Source organism: Peromyscus californicus, unplaced genomic scaffold, assembly GCF_007827085.1.
Source record: "Peromyscus californicus insignis strain IS unplaced genomic scaffold, ASM782708v3 Scaffold_5__1_contigs__length_169319896, whole genome shotgun sequence".
Lineage (NCBI taxonomy): Eukaryota > Metazoa > Chordata > Mammalia > Rodentia > Cricetidae > Peromyscus > Peromyscus californicus.
The window spans coordinates 142195075-142213882 of NW_026294573.1; the positions used below are offsets into that span (position 1 = coordinate 142195075).

An 18808-nucleotide genomic window follows, 5' to 3' on the forward strand; every position below is an offset into this window, starting at 1 on the left:
CGGTGGCCCCGTTCACCCTCTACACTTGTAGGTGATGAAGGAACCTACTGAGACTGCTGCATCTCTAGTGAAATCAGAGACTACACACATGTATTCAGTGATGCTTAAAACTGACTTTCAAGTTTCTACTACTTTGGTCTGGTTTGGGAATTTTCCCTCTTAACCACACTATAAAAATACTTTCAATAGCACAGAAAATTTGTAATCATATGGTTGCTGTTCAGAGATTAAATAAAAAGGAAGTCATTGCTATTGCTACATAGCTTACCTTGTTGGAAATTTACATTTCCAATTTACCTACCTTACTGTCTGGACTTGGTTCTGAAGGTAGGCCCAAAAGAAATGGAATTATATTTGTCATTAAGTATGGTTTTGTAGAAGGATTAATATTTGTAATTCTTAAAAGAAATTATTTAAATAAAAGGAAAAGTGCTTTCATTACAGAAAAATATTTTTAATGTAGAAAAGATGAACATTAGTAGCGTAATGAAATATAAACCGTTACTATACACAGTAACAGACTTACTGTTATAAGAACTGCTATTCCTCCCCTAGATTCTTAGAATCTGGGCACGCGGCACTGTAGAAAGGCAGCAGTCCATAAAACACATCCAAGAACCTTGTGACAACCAGGCAACTTGGATCAGAGGCTCCTGCACTGCTTCTCGGAGAACTGAGCTGCCAGCGCTGCCGATGTTCTCAGTCCAATGGGTATTTCTTCTCGTCCTCTACCACCCAGTACAGTCTTCTGTCATCACATGTGATAGTCCTCTGTCTAAAAAGAATGTTCTTGCCCGTAATGCTGCCATGTTTTTATCTGCCTTAACGGATGACAAATGGCTTTGAATGAAGTCACCATGATTTAGGAAGTTGAAACCACAAATTCTTCATGTGGTGGAACTTCCAAGTACTATATCATTGCACATTCACCATTTAAAAGTTTGGTTTAAAAATACATTAAATAGAATTGAACTTAATAGAGAGGAAAAGGCACTTAATACTGCAATTTCCAAAACATAATCTGTCTGTCTTCCCCTCCTGTGATGATACTGCTACACTGTTCGTTCATCCATATGCATGTCACGGCACCTGAAAGACAGGGAGGCAACCAAGGTAGACTTGGTGACTGCATGTTGACTCCCATACACTTAACCAAGATGCCATCATTATTCCTTGTCATTGTGTAACAAAAGCTGTCTATGAGTTTAAAAGCACCCACTTCTACAGAGAACTTGAGAGGAATGAAACCAATTCCATATGAATCTAAAAGCAAAACGATTGATGCCAACACACACTTTGGCAAATGGTATAACAAAAGTAAAGAGATTTTATGGGAAGGGAAATGAGTAGCCTGTGACCACGTCTGCAGATTTATGCCTTTTCCATGGAAAGATTCACAGATGAATTGCAACTATTAAAAAACCCACTGAACCGAGGGGGAAAGCATAGCTACATAATTTTAAGATAGATGACTAAGAAGAAATAAAGCATGTGAAATTATATGACAAGAAAAGAGAGTGAAGGTATGTCTCACAGTGGGAAGATGCAACGGTTAAAACAGCCCTGCAAATGTAAGCGGACTACATTGAGTCTTCCAAGAGTCTGCAAATGAAAAGGGAGAGGGAGCAGGGAGCAGGGAGCTTTACATGATACTGTATGTTGTGCAATTCTCTCCACATAATGCTTCCGGAAAGATCCATATGGGATATGGCAAGTACCCCTCAAGACTGGGATGTAGGAGTTGCAGTTTGACACTAGTAGGTAGGAGGATGCCTTAGTTTCCATGGGAGTTTATTTTTCATTGTCTTTTGGTAGCTGCATTATTTTTAAGAATCAGTTGTACAGCTTTGCCATATTTTTTTTAATTCTCTATATGGAAGTAAAGATTTTTTTCAGAGGCTGAAATAAATATAAATCTTAAGGAAACTGCAATACATAACCACTGGCCAATCAGAATGCAAGGGCAATGTTGACACCCCAGAGCACACCTGGGGTCTGCCTACGAGTGTCCCCTGCTGGAAGGGGCCTGAGTCAGCTCACCAGCAGATGTAATAGCTGCACTCCACTCACCGGTGTGGCCCTGTATCCGCTCACTGATTTTTGCTCCAAGGAGGTCCCAAACAAGCAGCTCACCAGACCGACTTCCAGATAAGACTGAATTGCCGTCCCAGACGAAGCACCTGCAAGCATGATCAGGAGACAGTCTGTCATAAAGGAAGTACGTAACCAGAGGACACGAGCACGAACAAACTGTACCTCTGTGGCTCCTCTGAGGTCATGGAGGAGATGAGCATGCCCGTCTGCACATCAATCACGTTCAGACAGCCGTCTGCTCCTGTGCTGAGGACGTGGCGACTATCTGCCATAAAGACACAAAGGAAGCTGCTTCAGAAAGCAGGTCTGATCACTCAGACTTGACTTATGAATCTACTGCCTACTTCGTTTTCCTTGAGCTCCTTGAAGTTTTTTTTTTTTTTTTCCAATTTCTAAGACCCTGAAATGACATGGCCCTTTGATTAAGAGTTCATTTCCACTACACATGCTGATTCCTCCAGCTGAAGAATCAAAAGCAGTATCCAATTTATAAATTACCAGTGCCAAAAGTCTATATATTTGCTTGGAAGCCTTGCTCCAGACAGGTTTGATGACCTGGGACGGATGTGTGAAGTTGGCGCCATGAAGAAATTGACCACCTGTTGTTTAAACGAGTAGCCCTGGATAGCCTGGGCTGTCTTTATACATTTTCATGAACAGTTTTACAATGAGCCTTTCTAAGTTTCTAAAAATAGTTACAATAATTATTAGTTTGTTCCTTTTTCCCCCTTCTGTCCCCCAACTTTCCCATCTGTAGCCATTACCTTTGTGATCTAGATCTCTACTGACAGAAGCATAAGCAGTTTTGCAAGCTACAAAGGAACTTTGCTGGCTAGGCACACCTACAGGTAGAACAGTGTGACCAGTAGGCAGCATACGTGGTTACAGGGTCATGCAAAGTGAGAGACAGTTTTGTCTCTTGTGGTTAATATTTACATCTGGTAGGGTCTGGGTTCTCAGGACCAACTCAGCAGCCAAAGCTGGATCAATCCACTCTACATTCTGCACTACTCCATCTCCTCTGAGGACATACCAGGGTTTTCCACTTATCCTATAGACAACGTAACTCGGAAACCTACTCTTAATCATTGGCACTGTTTATCCCTTGCCCTTGTGTCCATCTCCCTTAACTTCTTGGAGCATTGGCACAGTTATTAGAAATGAGGGAACTGTTGGTTGCTATGATTCTACTTCATTCCTTGTCTCTAGACTATTCCCATTAACCCCTGATATCATCTATTTAGTAACATTTCTCAAAGACTCTTGTGGTTAAAATCATTCGCTCCCGAACAGTTATACAAATATGTAATATTTAAACTTCATGACCTACTGTGACTCTTTCAGGCCAGCAGTTTGGCTAGTATGGTGAAAGCTAGGAGAGCATGTAGCACCATGCTCCTGGGGTTATGCCTGGAGTTACATAGCTAACTGCCCACAGGTATTTGCCAATGAGTCAAGGTCTCCAGGGTCTTGCTACAAGGAGAGCCATTTGTGCTCTTCTAAGGCCTTGTTCCCCAAAGAAGTCACATGGCTCTTCCCATGTATCCAGAAATGAACCAGCCTTAGTTATAGGCAGAACCGCTCATTAATAAGGTATGCTTTGTTTTTGAATTTTTAATTTCAGAGTTCTAGCTGAGCTGATATGTTCTATTTGGAAAAGGATGATACTTACCTGGGCTAAAAGCAGCATCACATACTGTCCCTGAATGGCATGAAATCTGGTGTAATAAGGTGGCCGTAGTGAGGTCCCAAATATTCACCATGCCTTCTTTGGTGCCAGAAACTAACAGTGTGCTTTCAACATTTAAATTGATGGTATTGACCTAAGAAGAAACAGTGACAAATAATTGGCTCAGACTCCTCATTAACTATGCTTTTCCCATACTCCTTAAAGTATCCACTCACAATGACAAAAATTAAGCTTTACTGTGCAGTGTGTGCTGGTACAACTAATACGATTATATTATAATTTAGTAATATCTAATGACCATTTATTTTAAAATGAAGTAAAATTCTAAGTATGCTAGAAAAATACCCACAATGTTCTTCATACAGAAAAACAAAAACAAAACAAACTAAAATTCAAGTGGAATCAGAAAAAACTCCAGATAGCTAAATTAATCCTGAGCAAAAAGAATAATAAGGAAGAGACTATAATTCCAGATTTGTAATAAAACAGGGTACTGGCACAAAAATAGACATGTAGACCAAACGAATACTCAAATATGGGTATTCATAACTACTGTCACCTGATTATTTGATATAAAGGCAAAAATATATCCTGGAGGAAAGACAGCATCTTCTCTAAATGGTACTGGCAAAATTGGATGTCTACATGTAGAAGAATGAACTTAGACCTATATCTGTCCTGCTGTACAAAAATTAGATCCAAGTGGGTCAAGGACCTCAATTTTAAATCTGAAACAATGCTAAAACTGCTAGAAGAAAAAACAGGCAATACCCTATAAGATATAAATGTAAGAAAGGACTTTCTAAACACAACTCCATTAGCCAAGGAATTAAGGCCAGCAACTGACAAGTAGGACCTCATAAAACTAAAAAGCTTCCATAAAGCTAAGGAAACAATCGACTAGGTGGAGAAAAAACCCACAGAATGGGGGAGAATCTTTGCCAGCTACATATCCAACAGAGGATTAATATTCAGAATATACAAGGAACTAAAACAAACAACCATACAAAACAAAAACAAAAACAAAAAATCGAAGCCAAAAAACCAGAGTCAAGGAAACAACCCAATTGAAAAATGGGCTGGGGCTCTAAACAGAGTTCTCAATAGAAGAAATAAAAATGGCTAAGAATACTTCAAACAGTGTTCATCATCCTTAGCAATTAGGGAAATGGAAATTAAAACAACTTTGGGATTTCATCTCATCCCAATCAGAATGGCTAAGATCATCAAAACAGCTGACAACCAATACTTAGAGTCTGTTGAGACAAACTCTCATTCACTGTTGGTGGGAATGCAAATTGGTACAGCAGCCACTCTGGAGATCAGTACGGAGAATCCTCAAAAAACTGAAAAATAATCTACCATATGACCAAGCTCTTTGGCATATGCACAAAAGACTCAACATCCTTTTCCAGATATTTGCTCAGCCATGTCCATTACAACCCTATTCACAATAGCTAGGAAATAGAAACAACCTAATGCCCAACAGATAACTGGATAGCGGGAATGTGGTACATTGGTACACAATGGAATACTATTCAGCTGTACATAAATATGAGATTTGCAGGTAACCTAGAAAAGATTATACTGAGTGAGGAAATCCAAACCCAGAAAGACAGAGGTCACATATTCCTTCTCATCTGCAGTTCCTACCTCCAAATGTGAGTATCCCACATAGAAACCAGGAGAGTATAAAGCGATCACCGGTGTGGAGGATAGCAGGTGAAGTGGGAAATGGAATAATTAGGAGGGGGCACAGGCTGGGGGAGGTCAATACAGAAGAAGAAGACAAGGGACAAGTAACACCAAAGTTGTTTGATAATGCCTCAAGAAATCATATTACTTTATACTGATATAAAATTATACACAATACGTAAGTGTATGTGCACACACACAGGAAGTTAAGCCACCTGGGCTGACAATGCTCCCCACAAGAATCATATACTAACAAATACTTCAGTACCGGACACGAGAAATTGCCTTTTGAATGGTCATGGTAGTCCAAGTGACTCCCTCAACAGTATAGATTATTGTTAGAGCTCTTGGTGCCTCTCAGGAGTTGAAGCTGGGCCCTTACTCCTGAAGACACTACACCTGAGGACACAGGACGCAGATGACTTGAGCTGGATCTGACCTGAAAGCCTCTTTTCTGTGCTCTAGCTTCTATGGTTCCAGAAATTACTATGCAAGTTGCTAAGGGAAGGAAGCAATTACAACAGTCTTACCCATCTGTAACACCTAGGAACCAAGACAATTACCAGCATGGTAAGATATGCATAAAAGCACAATAAGTGGCACTCATATATCAGTGGCAACCCACAGTTATCTAATTGGACTTAAGGCCACTTAACAGGAGGGAAAGCACTCCTGGTACATTCCTAAAATAGCCAGCTTCCTGGGACTAGTGAGGTCATGGACTTTAGAAAACAATCTACTACTACCACTTTGCTAAACCCTGTCTTTATGCCCACAGATAAGTGTAGTTACCACCCCTTACCAAAGCAGTCTCTCTTGATAGTAAACAGAGACCATTACAGAAAACCACAACTGGACACAATGCTGAGATTAACAGATTATAGGGAGTCCAGCCCCACTGGAGACATCTGCATCACAGCTCCTGTATCTATGGCTCAAGGAACATGGAGGAAGAGAGGGCACAGAGAGTGTAAGAGCCAGAACACCAGAAGCCAGCTGTAAAACAGTCTCAATCAGAAATGGCTACCTAAACAAGACTGGAACAGTGGCAATATCAGCAGACATGTTAATGTGGAAAAGGAAAAATTTTACAGGGTTTCACAACTAGACAAGAAACTATAGGCAATTGATGACTACTAGGAGAATTAACCTTTCCCAGGGATGAGCCTTCTTATTGATTGTTCAATGCAGAGTGGTCAGCCTTGAAACCATCTAAACACCACCAACAAAAACAGCCTTGGCACATTGTATTTATATATATCCATGTATATACATATACATATGTATATGTATGTAACAATAATGAAGAAAAAGGCTATGAACTTGAGAGTGAGGGGACTTAGTAGGGGCTCAAGGGACATTAGGTGGGAAGGGTTGAAGGGAGGAAATGGAGGTGAGAAGGTGATATAATTCTATTTCAATTAAAATATATTTTAAAAAGTTAATGCTGAGGGGCTGGAGAAATGGCTCAGTGGTTAAGGGCACTGACTGCTCTCCCAGAGGTCCTGAGTTCAATTCCCAGCAACCACAAGGTGGCTCACAATCATCTGTAACGATATCTGGTGCCCCCTTCTGGCCTGCAGGCAGAACACTGTATACATAATAAATAAATCTTTTAAAAAAAGTCAATGCTGGATAATAAATCATGTTGAGGCGGCAAACTACTTGAATCAGGGCTGATCCATGACTATTTGAAGGCTGTGTGGAATGAAGGAACTTGAGTTGCATACTGAATGTCTTCAACCTTGAAGACCATGAAAACACAGCATCACTTTGCAGCTGCTGGACAAAGGCAGTACTGTAAACTACAGCCTAAGACACAGTAGCGTGACTCGATAAACCACCAGGAATAAGTTCTGTTGTGGCTCTGTGGCTAGGCTGTGCATTCTCGGCCATTCCCACAGCTTGTCAGTGCTCTCGGCTTTGGGATAGGTATCTCCAGGACAGACGGTTCCTTCTACTTTCCAGGTCAGAAAGCATGAAGATGATGGGTCCTACCTCAGAACTGACTTTCTGAAAGTTAATTGGGACATAAGCTAATTCTCTCAGGTAAATGTGCCAATGAACCTATTAGAAGGGGAAGGAAGGCAGAATCAAGCACCTAACAGGATCACCCAAAGAGCTGGCCTATAATCTCTAATATGCAAAAGAAAACAGACTAAACATACACAAATCCAAGTACTTACTGCCCACCCACCCTCTGGACCTAGAACTTTGTTGTTGGACTCACACTGACATCATGTTCCAGCTCAGCCAGCAAGTCAAACTGGTGTCTTTTGGTGCCTGGCATTTCTGCAGGAACACCTGACCACACCTAGGACAAAGCACATTGCAGAAGGTATTTTTAAATTTTAATACAAAATTCTCCACACATTTGCAAAAGACTCCCATCCAGCATGCCTGCCAGTGAATGCTGGGACAAGTCCAGTGTCTCCCATGGGCTTCTTCCCCACTAGTACACACATGCCTCTGTCCACATCCATCCCTTGAATATGTTACTCTGTGTGGTTTAAGCACTGTGTCAATCAAGGGAATGTTGAATGCACAAGTGTTGCAATGTCTAGTAGTGTTTCAAGAAGTAGGTAACCAATCCCCAAATTACAATATTATATAGAGGAAACTTATCTATAAGGTTGGAGAAAAAAATGCCGACAAACTCTGCAAGAAACATAATGGTTTGTTTCTTTCCTGTACACAGAATCAAACTGGAAATCTAAGCATTAGAGAAGCTTGTATGGGAAAACAGGAGTCTGAAGAGCAAGCTGATGACCCTGTACAGCACAGAAACAGTCGGAACACATGGATGCCTGTCTCACATTTAAATACTCTGATCTTTCAATGATCCCTCAGCTTCACTTGCACTGTTAGGGTTAACTGATCAACTAGTAGGGCTCCAGTCTGTGTCCAGTCATCAAACAAGAAGAGCTCCAATTCTGTTTCTGAAGAAGACCTGTAAACACCGAGGTGAACACACTATGCACAAGCACACAGGGAGACCCTATTGTTGAAGACACAACACATGTGTATTGAAGGACCTGTGGAGTCAAGCTGGAACCGACCTGGAAATGCCTTCTCTGCTGCAGGGCTTTCAGTGTCAGTCACTGGGGGTGGGTGGGCAGGCGGGCAGGGGGGTGGGCCACGAATGGGTTTATCCAACAGTGGACCCTGCATGCTGTTAGACTGAGATGCCAGTCAAGATGTGCTTGCTGTGCACAATAATGACTTTCCAACTGGATCTGAGCCTTACTCCACAGGAAGGAATTCATGTCTTGTCCTATAAACCTGGTCAAAGGCCCAGAGCTGGGGAAGTCCTAGGCCTTAGGTGAAAGTCCTTTACTGCTGTTTTGCTGAACAGCCACATTGCCAATCTGCCATCTACATATTTATGTTTAGACCCATAGATGGGTGCTGCCCGCAACCTTGGTCAGGAAGCTGCTTCCGCAGTAGGAAGCAGTCGATGTAGATACTCCTAACTGGTTAAAGTATGGAGAGTAAGTGACTGTTGATTGCTCAGTCCTTCATGAACTTTCACATCAACAGCCCAGTGCTGAGAGAGTGTCAGCATGAAGGAGGATGTAGGAGTCTGCAGGATGGGGAGGAGTGCTATGAAGTGTCCTCTGGACATGACATGGCTATTGTACCCATGAACTCACATCACCTGTGGTCACCTGCACAAAACTTCCCCAGCATTCCATCACTGACAGGGGAAGCCCTCATGAGACTCTGTCCCAGCTAAGCAGTTACTGGCAACTTGTTGGGGTAGAGGTGCCACTTTCCTTCAGGGGTGTGGCATCTGATGGGCCACTCAAACTCTTGTGGATGGCCTACATCCATTTTGCATGCTGGCAACACTAACTGTTTTAAAAACAGAGGAGGAGGAGGAGGAGGATTTGAAGGTGGGAGAGGGAAGTACTGTGAGAGTGAAAAGGAGGGGAGATTTGTGTTGGATATGATCAAGATACATTATATGCATGTGTAAAACTATCAAAGAATAAAAAAGATATATGGAAGAAATGCTCAGTACAATAACTTTAAGAAAATGCAGTAAAAACGTATCCTTGTATATCATTTACATACTTTCTGAACATATTGATAGGAAACTGAATGGCTCACAATATTATATAATCAAACATTTTCAATTAAAAAGTCTATACAGACCTTCACAGTAGAGTCCCAAGATGCAGAAAACAGCCTGTCATTATGCCAACAGATCTTACTGACAGCATCATCATGTCCCATCAGTGTGTCCTGGCGTCTTCCAAATGCTATGGAATAAAAATAGCTAAAAGATAACAACAACTGTTAAAATAATATCCAAGCTTAATTTTAAGATTCTTAAACATGCATTTAAGAAACAAATATTATTTCTAAACTACTAATGCTTACTAGAATTACAAATTACTTGTTCTTGTATTATTAAAAGTATTCAACATTTGAATTTGAAATTATATTACTTCCAAATCTATCTTAGCTACATTTCACCTGAGTTTAAAATATAGAAAAAACAGATTCTAATTGGAGAAATGATTATACTAAAATAATGGTATCTGACCCCAATGATGCTGGCCTCATCTCTACATGTCTCCTCTAATGCAAGCCTGCTTATCCCTCACATCCACATGTGAGCAGCCACTGAGCATGCAGAATTAATTACAAGAAGCAGGCACAGATACACACACGTTGTTATCCCACGAAGAACTGATGACAGTGGTGTCTCCTGGCAAAAGTAAGCAAGATGATAAAGCCTGAAATACAAAAGATTTGATATTAATGACTTGCAATAATTAGTAAACCCTTCACTGGCATACTTCAGTTATGGATTCCTGCCAAACAGATGTCAGATTCTTTCTATAATGGCTTTCCTCATCACTATCCAGGACTCAGAGTTGCTAAGTCCAGATATTGGTTTTCTCCCAAATGCTCAAAGTTATCAGGAATACTGTAACCCAGACTGATGCTTCTTGGGCTCTCACAGGGCTGGAGGAATGTTGCTATTCTGGAGTAGAGCATGGTAGGAGAATAGTCCTTAAGGATGAAATGGCCCTCTCTGTATTGCAGAGATGTGGCTAAGGAAAATGTACAAAGTTCTCAAGGGAATTACAAAATCTCCTGGAGTGTTGATGTTAAAAATAAGGCACACTCTTTAATAACTGGTTTTATGTCCCCAAGTAATCAGAAGTGCCTAATTATTTAAGTAGCACAGAAATACTTCTTTTCTGATAGCTAAAAGAAAGGATAAACTTATTAAGGAGAATTCTACTGGGTATCCAAGATTTTAGGTTAAATCACACTGGTATGAGAAAAAGTAAGGAGAAACTGGCCCTCCCTTATTCCTTCCTGCCAGCCTCTCTCCCTCCCGGCCTCGAGATTCAGGACCCAGGACCTTGCACTGAACTACACCCCAGGTCCCATGGGTTTCTACCATAAGTAACACCGGTAAGATAAACTTACCATATTTGAAAATGATATACTTCTCTGCAGCATTTTGGATTCTTTAGAAAACATCTTCAGAGTGGAATCTGAGAGTCAGAAAAGAGATGAAAGACTGCCTAAGCATTACAGACACCAAAGGACAACCGCCCTACTAACTCTTGGAGGGCAGAAGTCAGCATCGTTCCACGGAAAATGAAGTGTATGCAGGCCTCTGAGGCCATGCCAACATGAAGATTCTAAGACATAACTTCATGGCTGAAACCATACAATCCCAGCACAGACATGTTTTGCCACTGATATTTCTAAAGGCCTGCATGCACAATGAAGCCCCACACTCAAGTGCATGGAAAGTTAGAGAGGAGGGAGGTGGAAATCTTAATACTAAAACAAATATTATCCTTTTAACAAAGGTGTGTGAGTGTATATATAAGTGGTTCTTTGTAAAATGCATTAAAATGCATTAATGTGTATCCCATATGTGCCTGCTGCCTGTGAAGACCAGGAGAGGGTGCTGCATTCCCTGGAACTGGAGTTCTAGATGGTTTTAAACTAGCATGTGTGTGCCAAGAACCAAACCCATGTTCCCTAAAGAGCAGTATTTTAAAATACTGAGCCATATCTCCAGGCTCAATTTTAAGAAAACAAAGACCTTGCCAATAGAAGTAATTTTTTAAATGAATGGCCTAATTATAGAGTGACATTTTTTAAAAATTATTTATAAATGAATAGTACTCTCATTTTTATTATTTTTTCTCTTTACCGAGGAAGGAAAATGTTTTGTTGTATAATGAATGGTACCTAAAGTAGGTACTTAGAGTCCTGAGCTCCGCCCCACACACTCCTGTTTTATGAAGGTATTGGATAAGCAGAGCTGGAATTGAAAAGAAAGCCCGGGTTAAGGTTAACAAACCAGAAGGGAGCGGGATGAAGAATCAGTCAAACACTTTTAATTCTGCAGCAGATTCAATGCCAATCAAGTGTCTACACTGGCTGGGAGAACGACTAGTTTGTAAAAGAATAATGATGAAGGAAGGAAAATACCCAAATGTTTAATTTCCTTGACTAATAAACACTGTGCAAGCTCACCAACACAAACTGTTAAAAAGCCAGGGCAGAGGCTCAGTGAAGAGCACTACCATGGGGTCAAAGCCATGGTACAATCTCCAGCACCAACAAACCCCAAGACACACAACTCCATGTTGCTACAGCTATCCATCCTGCAGTAACCTACTTCCTAAATATCCACCATGGTAACCCATCATAACGAGCTTTAATCAATTTCTTCTCTACAGTAAAACATCACATTTCAACCTAATCTTGGCAACAGAATTCATGAAAATTATAAACAGGAGCCTCAGTAAGACTTTACTTAGCACTAGCTTGGGAACAAACACAGAAACACAACAGCACTTGGCCATTCCTTCAGGGTGTCATTGATCTTGCGATGTCTTCCCAATTTGCTTTTGGTCCTGTTAGGCAGTTCTGAGTGCTCACCACAAAGTCTACCAGAGACAATTTGACCATTTTAAAGAAACATAAAGCAGCCAAGACACTTTTCTCAAAATGAGAGATGCTCTCCCAGCACTAGAAGTCAACAGGTTAAAGATGGCAGTGAGCACTGGTCCCCCAGGTGGCAATCCCTGTGAATGGTCCCAAAACTTAAGCATCTGAGTCACAAACACTGTGCATCGGAGCAAGAAATTTAACTTTGAGGCCAATATTAGAATGCATATAAACCAGTAATACAAATCATGAAAATCTAAACTTGAGAAATGTAAATTAAAACAAAATACAAATGTTTGACTTTAACAAAAATCTTTCCTTTTTACTTAGCAAATTCACAAAGCAGTGGTACTGGGGGAGATCTAAAGCCCTGATGGTCATAACATAAAACTTGTGGTTTACAAGGTCATGTGAGTACAAAGATTTGAAGATTCGACATACCATGGCAGACAAACTCTACGAACCACTAGCCCAGTGGTTCTCAACCTTCCTAATGCTGCGACCCTTTAATACAGTTCCTCATGTTGTGGTGACCCCCAACCATAAAATTATTTTCTTGAAACTTCATAATTGTAATTTTGCTATTGTTATGAATCATAATATAAATATCTGATATGTAAGATATCTGGTATGCGACCCCTGTGAAAGGGTCATTCCACTTCAGAGGGGATGCGACCCACTGGTTGAGAACCACTGCACTAGAGACTTTGTTAAAAGACACAAATGTTTGTTGGTTGCTTAATGGGTCAACACAGTAGCTAGAAATCCTGGTGAAACACAGATGGCTTCCTCCTTCCTGAGCAGTACTGTAGATACCCTGACATGTCCAGTGTAGGGTCCTGCATATAACCTTTCCTACACAATTATTTTGTAGACTGTGGGAAATTCTATTTTATGGAATCCAAGGTGGTATATGAATAGAAAAGAATGAAATGCTACAGATTACACATCACAGTGACAGAATATGGTAGACTCATCTACCTGGATGTGGTTAGCTGTACAGCCTCATTTATAAACATGACAGATGGGAACTACAGTCTCCTGTGCTAATCTAGGACTAATGAGTAGCTTCATGACAAACAATCACTAGCTTTGTCAGAACTGGTTGTCCTGACACTAAAGCATACTTCAATTAATGACAGACCTCCAGAAAAACACATGTGCAGCAAGAGATGAATTTTACTGTTCTTATAAATCAGCACAGCCAAATTCTAATGTATCATTAAGATATAGTTCTAAGTCTTATAAATAAGGCACAGGTACATTATCAATATATGAATTCAACGCTATGTTAATTTCTACAAAAAAAATTCTAGAGCTATATGCTGAATGTCAGGGTGAAACCTAACTGCAAATATACATTCTACAAGTTAATGTGCACCACCACCCTGGCAACTCAGGTCTGGCTTAGCCCTGGCTACTCCTCCATGCCATTCTGAGTTCTGCAACCATGCAGCAGACCTGGAACCTCTTGCAGTAAGACAGCCTGGAGTAAGCAAGGCCATGGCCAACGGACTCTTCCTGCCTTGTGCCTTCATCCAGGAAACCTTGTCAGCAATAGGAAGCCTTTCTTTTTTGGCAGACTATAACAAAACTTTTCCAAGCCTATTTTATGTGGAAGCAGCACATGCCAGTAAAGCCCAGACACTGTAATTCCAGCTAAAGAGCTTTCCAGGTGGGAAAACATACCTTGTGATGTGGTAAAGACTGAAGACCCATTGCAAGACACTGCTATTCCTGTAACCGCCCTGTTGAAAATCAAAGTTTTATAAATTACCATTAGCCATGTGCTGGCACACCTGCTTTATTTTTACTAAGCTCCTTTCATTTTGTCTTCATAGCTTCTTCACTCGGTCTGTTCTCTGCATGCTCCTGCCATGACAAGTCATTGCTTGGCAGTGCCCACCTTTGCTCAGACAACACCCTGCTGCTGGAAAACATCCCCACTCTTTGCTCCCCAAGCTGCTGCAGAACATGCTAACATGTTTCTGACACGTGAAAACTGCTTCTCTTACAATCACACCTGACCTGACGACCATCCCCAAAGTGACGGCACTTACTCTGTACAATCACTTAGCTTGCTTCATTCAGAATGCACCGTCCCTAATGTCTATCAGTAGGGTACACATGGGGCTCCAGTGGGCCCTTTTAAGAACATCCAAGGTTCAACCATTAAACATTACTTGTATACGCAGTTTATTTACACCATCATCTTGTCTTTGACCACATGAACTCTTCCTATGTGCCTTTCTGGGAAGTTGAGGGAAGAAAAGCTATTCTAAAAGAAACAAGGTAGAACTAGCTGTCTATTTTCAAGATGCTATACTATGCTTTGAGGCACACACCTAAAACAAAGCCAGGCATTAGCACACCCAAACCCACTCATGACCAATGGACTACACGGCCACTACCTGTGTGAGAGTGCTGACAGCCAGGGAGCTGTCCCAGGGCCTGAGCTCAGGCTTGGGTTTTCTTCATGAAGCAGGTTGGCCCATTAGGCCAGTCTCTTAAGCTTTCCTACCTGAGTACATAAACATTCTGAGAGATATACATGGAAGGCTTTCATTCACAAACCCAAGTTCCTTGAAGTTACAGGCGTCTTTAAAAAAATGCAGATTTTACAATGGATATGTTTTTCTGTTCCTCTCCTTCCCTCTCTCCCTGTCTTTTACTCATCCTGCACATCCCCTTTTCCTCTTACCACATTTGACTTCATTACCTTATGGTGCCTCTCTTTCTCTACCCATGTGCTATCATTACTTTATGAAAGATCTTTATCAACTGTCCCATTCATCCATATATCCATTCACTCACCCACCCACATTTGTTATAATTTTTTGCATGTGAATATGTGTGTGGTATGCATGTATATTCATTCATTCACATTCATTGCATGTCTGTGGGAGCACATGTCTGTATGGGTGTCTGTGCATGTGGATGTCTTCCATGATGGCTCTCCGTGCACTTTACTAAGGCAAGGTCTCTCACTGAATCTCTGCTAGCGATCTTGCCCAGGGATCCTCTGTCTCTCTCCTGAGTTCGGAGATTACAGATGGCTTCCACTGTACCTGCCCAGCTTCTACACGGGTTCTAGGGATCTCAATTCCACCCTAACACTTGCAGGAAAAGGGCTTTATCCAGTAAGCTACCTTGTTAGCCCTGTTTTTTTTTTTAAGATGTACTTTCTCCTACACTATCAGTAAATTCAAAGCTTGGTGACAGACACACTTGTCCCATAATTTCCCAATTTTTAAGATTTGAGGGGTGGTGTATATAGTTTAGAGGTACAAAACTCCAGGCTGTCTGCCAGCCCAATCTCATTCTAGAACAGTAGTTTTCAACCTGTGTGTTGCAACCCTTTTGGGGTCAAATATGGGCCACATATCATATATCATGTATATCAGATATTTACATTACTATTCATAACAGTAGCAAAATTACAGTTATGAAGTAGCAACAAAATAATTTTATGGTTGGGGATCACCATAACATGAGGAACCATATTAGAGAGTCACAGCATTAGGAAGGTTGAGAACCACTGTTCTAGAACAGCATACGGCAGAAATGGCAGTATGGAAGAGCATGCGGTCCAAAACTAATGATTTCCTGCCAAGTTTCCCTTTGCTACACTGGCTTCGCATCAGAAACCACTGTAGACATTTTGCAGCAACACTGAATGGACACTTCCCACCTGACTTGGTGTTAGGATTCTGCCCTCACTCCAGCTACATTACTGCACATGTACAGTTTGGGGTCTTGCGTCTTAGGTCACCAGTAAGTGCTGGTGACTACACTGCATGGTCACACAATCTGCGCCTTAAAAGCCAGATGCAGACCCCATGCTCTCTCTCTGCTCTGATCTGTTCCCTCTCTCCCCTATCTTTTCTCTCTCTCCAGGCCTGGCTCTCCTCTTTCCCCTCCCCCACTCCTTTTTCCCCTCCTAAGAAAGCTCTGAAAACTAACACTGGGCTCTGTAGTGACCATGACCTTTCCACGGGGTAACCAGTGCCGCCACCAGTGCCATTTATCATCTTTTCACTTGGCTTCTACAGTTCACCCCCACACCGAGAGCCCAGCTTTTCAGACGAGGAATGAGGCACGCTTACTCTTTGTGGAGTTTGTACTGCTCATGTAGCTGCAACTTAGTGATGTTGTTCCAGGCCAGACTCCGGCTCTCCTCGGTCAGGTCTTCAAATGACTCCTCCCCTGGAGAAACCGTACAAAACTAGTGCTGAGCGAGTCAGGAGCCACAGAAAGGCAGCCGCACCAGACTCACCCTGTGTTCTATTCAAATTAAGGAGCCAAGAAAACAAGTCGCCCACCAAAATATGCTTTCAAAGGTATTCGTCATATGGCCCAGTGTTAGCCAAGAACAAATTAGACACAGGAAGTTTCACTGAAGTTTCCAGGCTTCCTAGTGTTTGCAAAGTCCTGATCTGACCAGTCGCTTAAGCATCACGGGAAATAGAAGTCTGAGTGGCCATTTCCTTCTCAACCTTTTCCTTTGTAAAACCTGAGAGTTGCCTAGGAACACTGAAGCTTTATGGTGATTTTGAGAGGGATAAAGAAAACAAGAAATAAAATAAGGCTTCTGGTCCCTCAAAGGGTTTCTGGGCAGAAGTGACACTCTCACTTCTGCCTGAAGAAAACCTGGATTGATTACCCTGGTTAAAACGGTCATGATGGTGGTTATGGCTGGTGATTAAGGGATGAAGACAGCATTTCTGACTTAACCCTGCATGTCTTCAAGTAGTAATTTAAGCAGCCCCTAGGTCAAGCCCTCACAGGAAAATGTAGGAAAGTGGGCTTTGCTACTCCTGCAGCCTCCCTGAGAGGCTTAGTATGCCTGGGTGTCATGAGACAAAACTGAAGAAAAGGAGACATTTTATTGATGAGATGCTGTGTTGTCACATGGCTCCTCATGTGAAGCTCTATGACATATGAAACATGGTTACATTGATGAGGGTGCGTGATCTTAAAGTTCATCATAGTAGCCAGCATGGCCTGGATGGAAGAGATACTCTACACACATTTGCCACATTAAGAAAATTAAATAAAAAAGAACAAAGTTAAGAAGCGAAGCAGTCTGAACTGAATTCAAGCTCTGTATGGGGGTTTGGTAGAGTCAAGGCCAAGTCTTTTCTGGAAAAGTGTAGAGTAGATGACTGGGAACATGTCTGACAGTTGCTGCAAAGCACTGAGTGCAAACTTCAAAAGCACAGCATTGGAAGGAGCCAGGACAATCACTGCCACAGGAAATGACCTTTCCTCAAAGTTGATAGTTACAACCTTCAACAAAGACAGGGGTAGGAGAAATAAGTTTGTTTTGTGGTGCTTGGGCAGAGCCCAAAGCCCTGCACATACTAGCCCTGCCACTGAAGTAGCCCAAAGCCTCCTACAGATGCAAACATCTTTAAGCAACTCAGCAGTTCATGTTTCATCTCTGCTTCAGAATCTTCAGAAAGACAAACAAAGGCCCCTACCTTACACTACTGGTCACAGGACTTACCTGGAGAATCTGTCATTGAAGCATTATAGCTGGAGGTCTGGGACACACTTTTAAACTTGGGGGTGATCCTTCGAGGATGTGGTGTCACAAACAACTGTTTTGGTGTCTGCCCAAATTCCAAAATTTGGGTCAGCATGGCTACTTTCTCATCGGGATCCTCAATGCTTTAGGAAGAAAGACAAAAGACGCAGTAAACCAGTAGCTTCAAGTCCTGAAGCACGAACTTCAAACAGTGTAGGTCAACAGGGAGACAGAACCTCAGATAAAAAGCCAACATGGGTAAGGACTAAACCTCTTTGTACACCTTTACATAATATTTTTTTCTTTGTTCCGTCTGTTTTGTTTTGAGATAGGGTTTTTCTGTGTAGCCTGACTGTCCTGGAACTCACTCTGTATCAGGCTACCTTCAAACTCAGAGATCTACCCGCTTCTGCCTCTTGAGTGCTGAGATTAATATTGCCAGGTGGTGGTGGTGAATGCTACATCTGTATGGGTGGCTGAGGAGGCCAGAAGCAGGCATTAGATTCCTCAGCACTGGAGTTCCAGGTAGCTCTGAGCTACCCCACACAGGTGCTAGGAATTGAACTCAAGTCCTTCTGAAGAGCAGCTAGAGCCCTTAACTGCTGAGCTGTCTCTCTGGTCCCCATTTTCTGTGTCTTAGCAACTAACAATGTTGAAAGCAAGATATAAATCATTTCAAAATTTCTGTATCTTAACTTCTCAAATAAGTACATTAATAATTCAGATAGAAGTGTTTTATAATGAAGCAGAAACACCTTGTAGACATATACATACCTGTTCAAGTCTACACCACCTTCATAGGTCAGGGGATGAAATACTGAAGGAGAGATATAAACACTAATGAAAAACATACATTTAGTTAT

General features: G+C 41.6%; 1 protein-coding gene across 2 annotated transcripts in view; it reads right to left on the reverse strand.

Annotated features, from left to right (window-relative positions):
- Positions 1-429: 429 nt before the first annotated feature.
- Positions 430-18808, reverse strand: part of Nsmaf (neutral sphingomyelinase activation associated factor) — a 62036-nt gene continuing 43657 nt past the window's right edge. For both annotated transcript variants that reach the window (XM_052714969.1, XM_052714970.1), the window contains exons 20-31: positions 18720-18762; positions 17925-18088; positions 16522-16621; positions 14105-14163; positions 10931-10998; positions 10157-10224; positions 9638-9761; positions 7710-7793; positions 3767-3917; positions 2257-2359; positions 2071-2180; positions 430-1089 (exon numbers count right to left, since the gene is read on the reverse strand). In XM_052714969.1, coding sequence (XP_052570929.1) covers positions 995-1089; positions 2071-2180; positions 2257-2359; positions 3767-3917; positions 7710-7793; positions 9638-9761; positions 10157-10224; positions 10931-10998; positions 14105-14163; positions 16522-16621; positions 17925-18088; positions 18720-18762 — 1169 coding nt within the window. In that variant the 3' untranslated portion in view covers positions 430-994. The remainder of the gene's footprint in view (positions 1090-2070; positions 2181-2256; positions 2360-3766; positions 3918-7709; positions 7794-9637; positions 9762-10156; positions 10225-10930; positions 10999-14104; positions 14164-16521; positions 16622-17924; positions 18089-18719; positions 18763-18808) is intronic.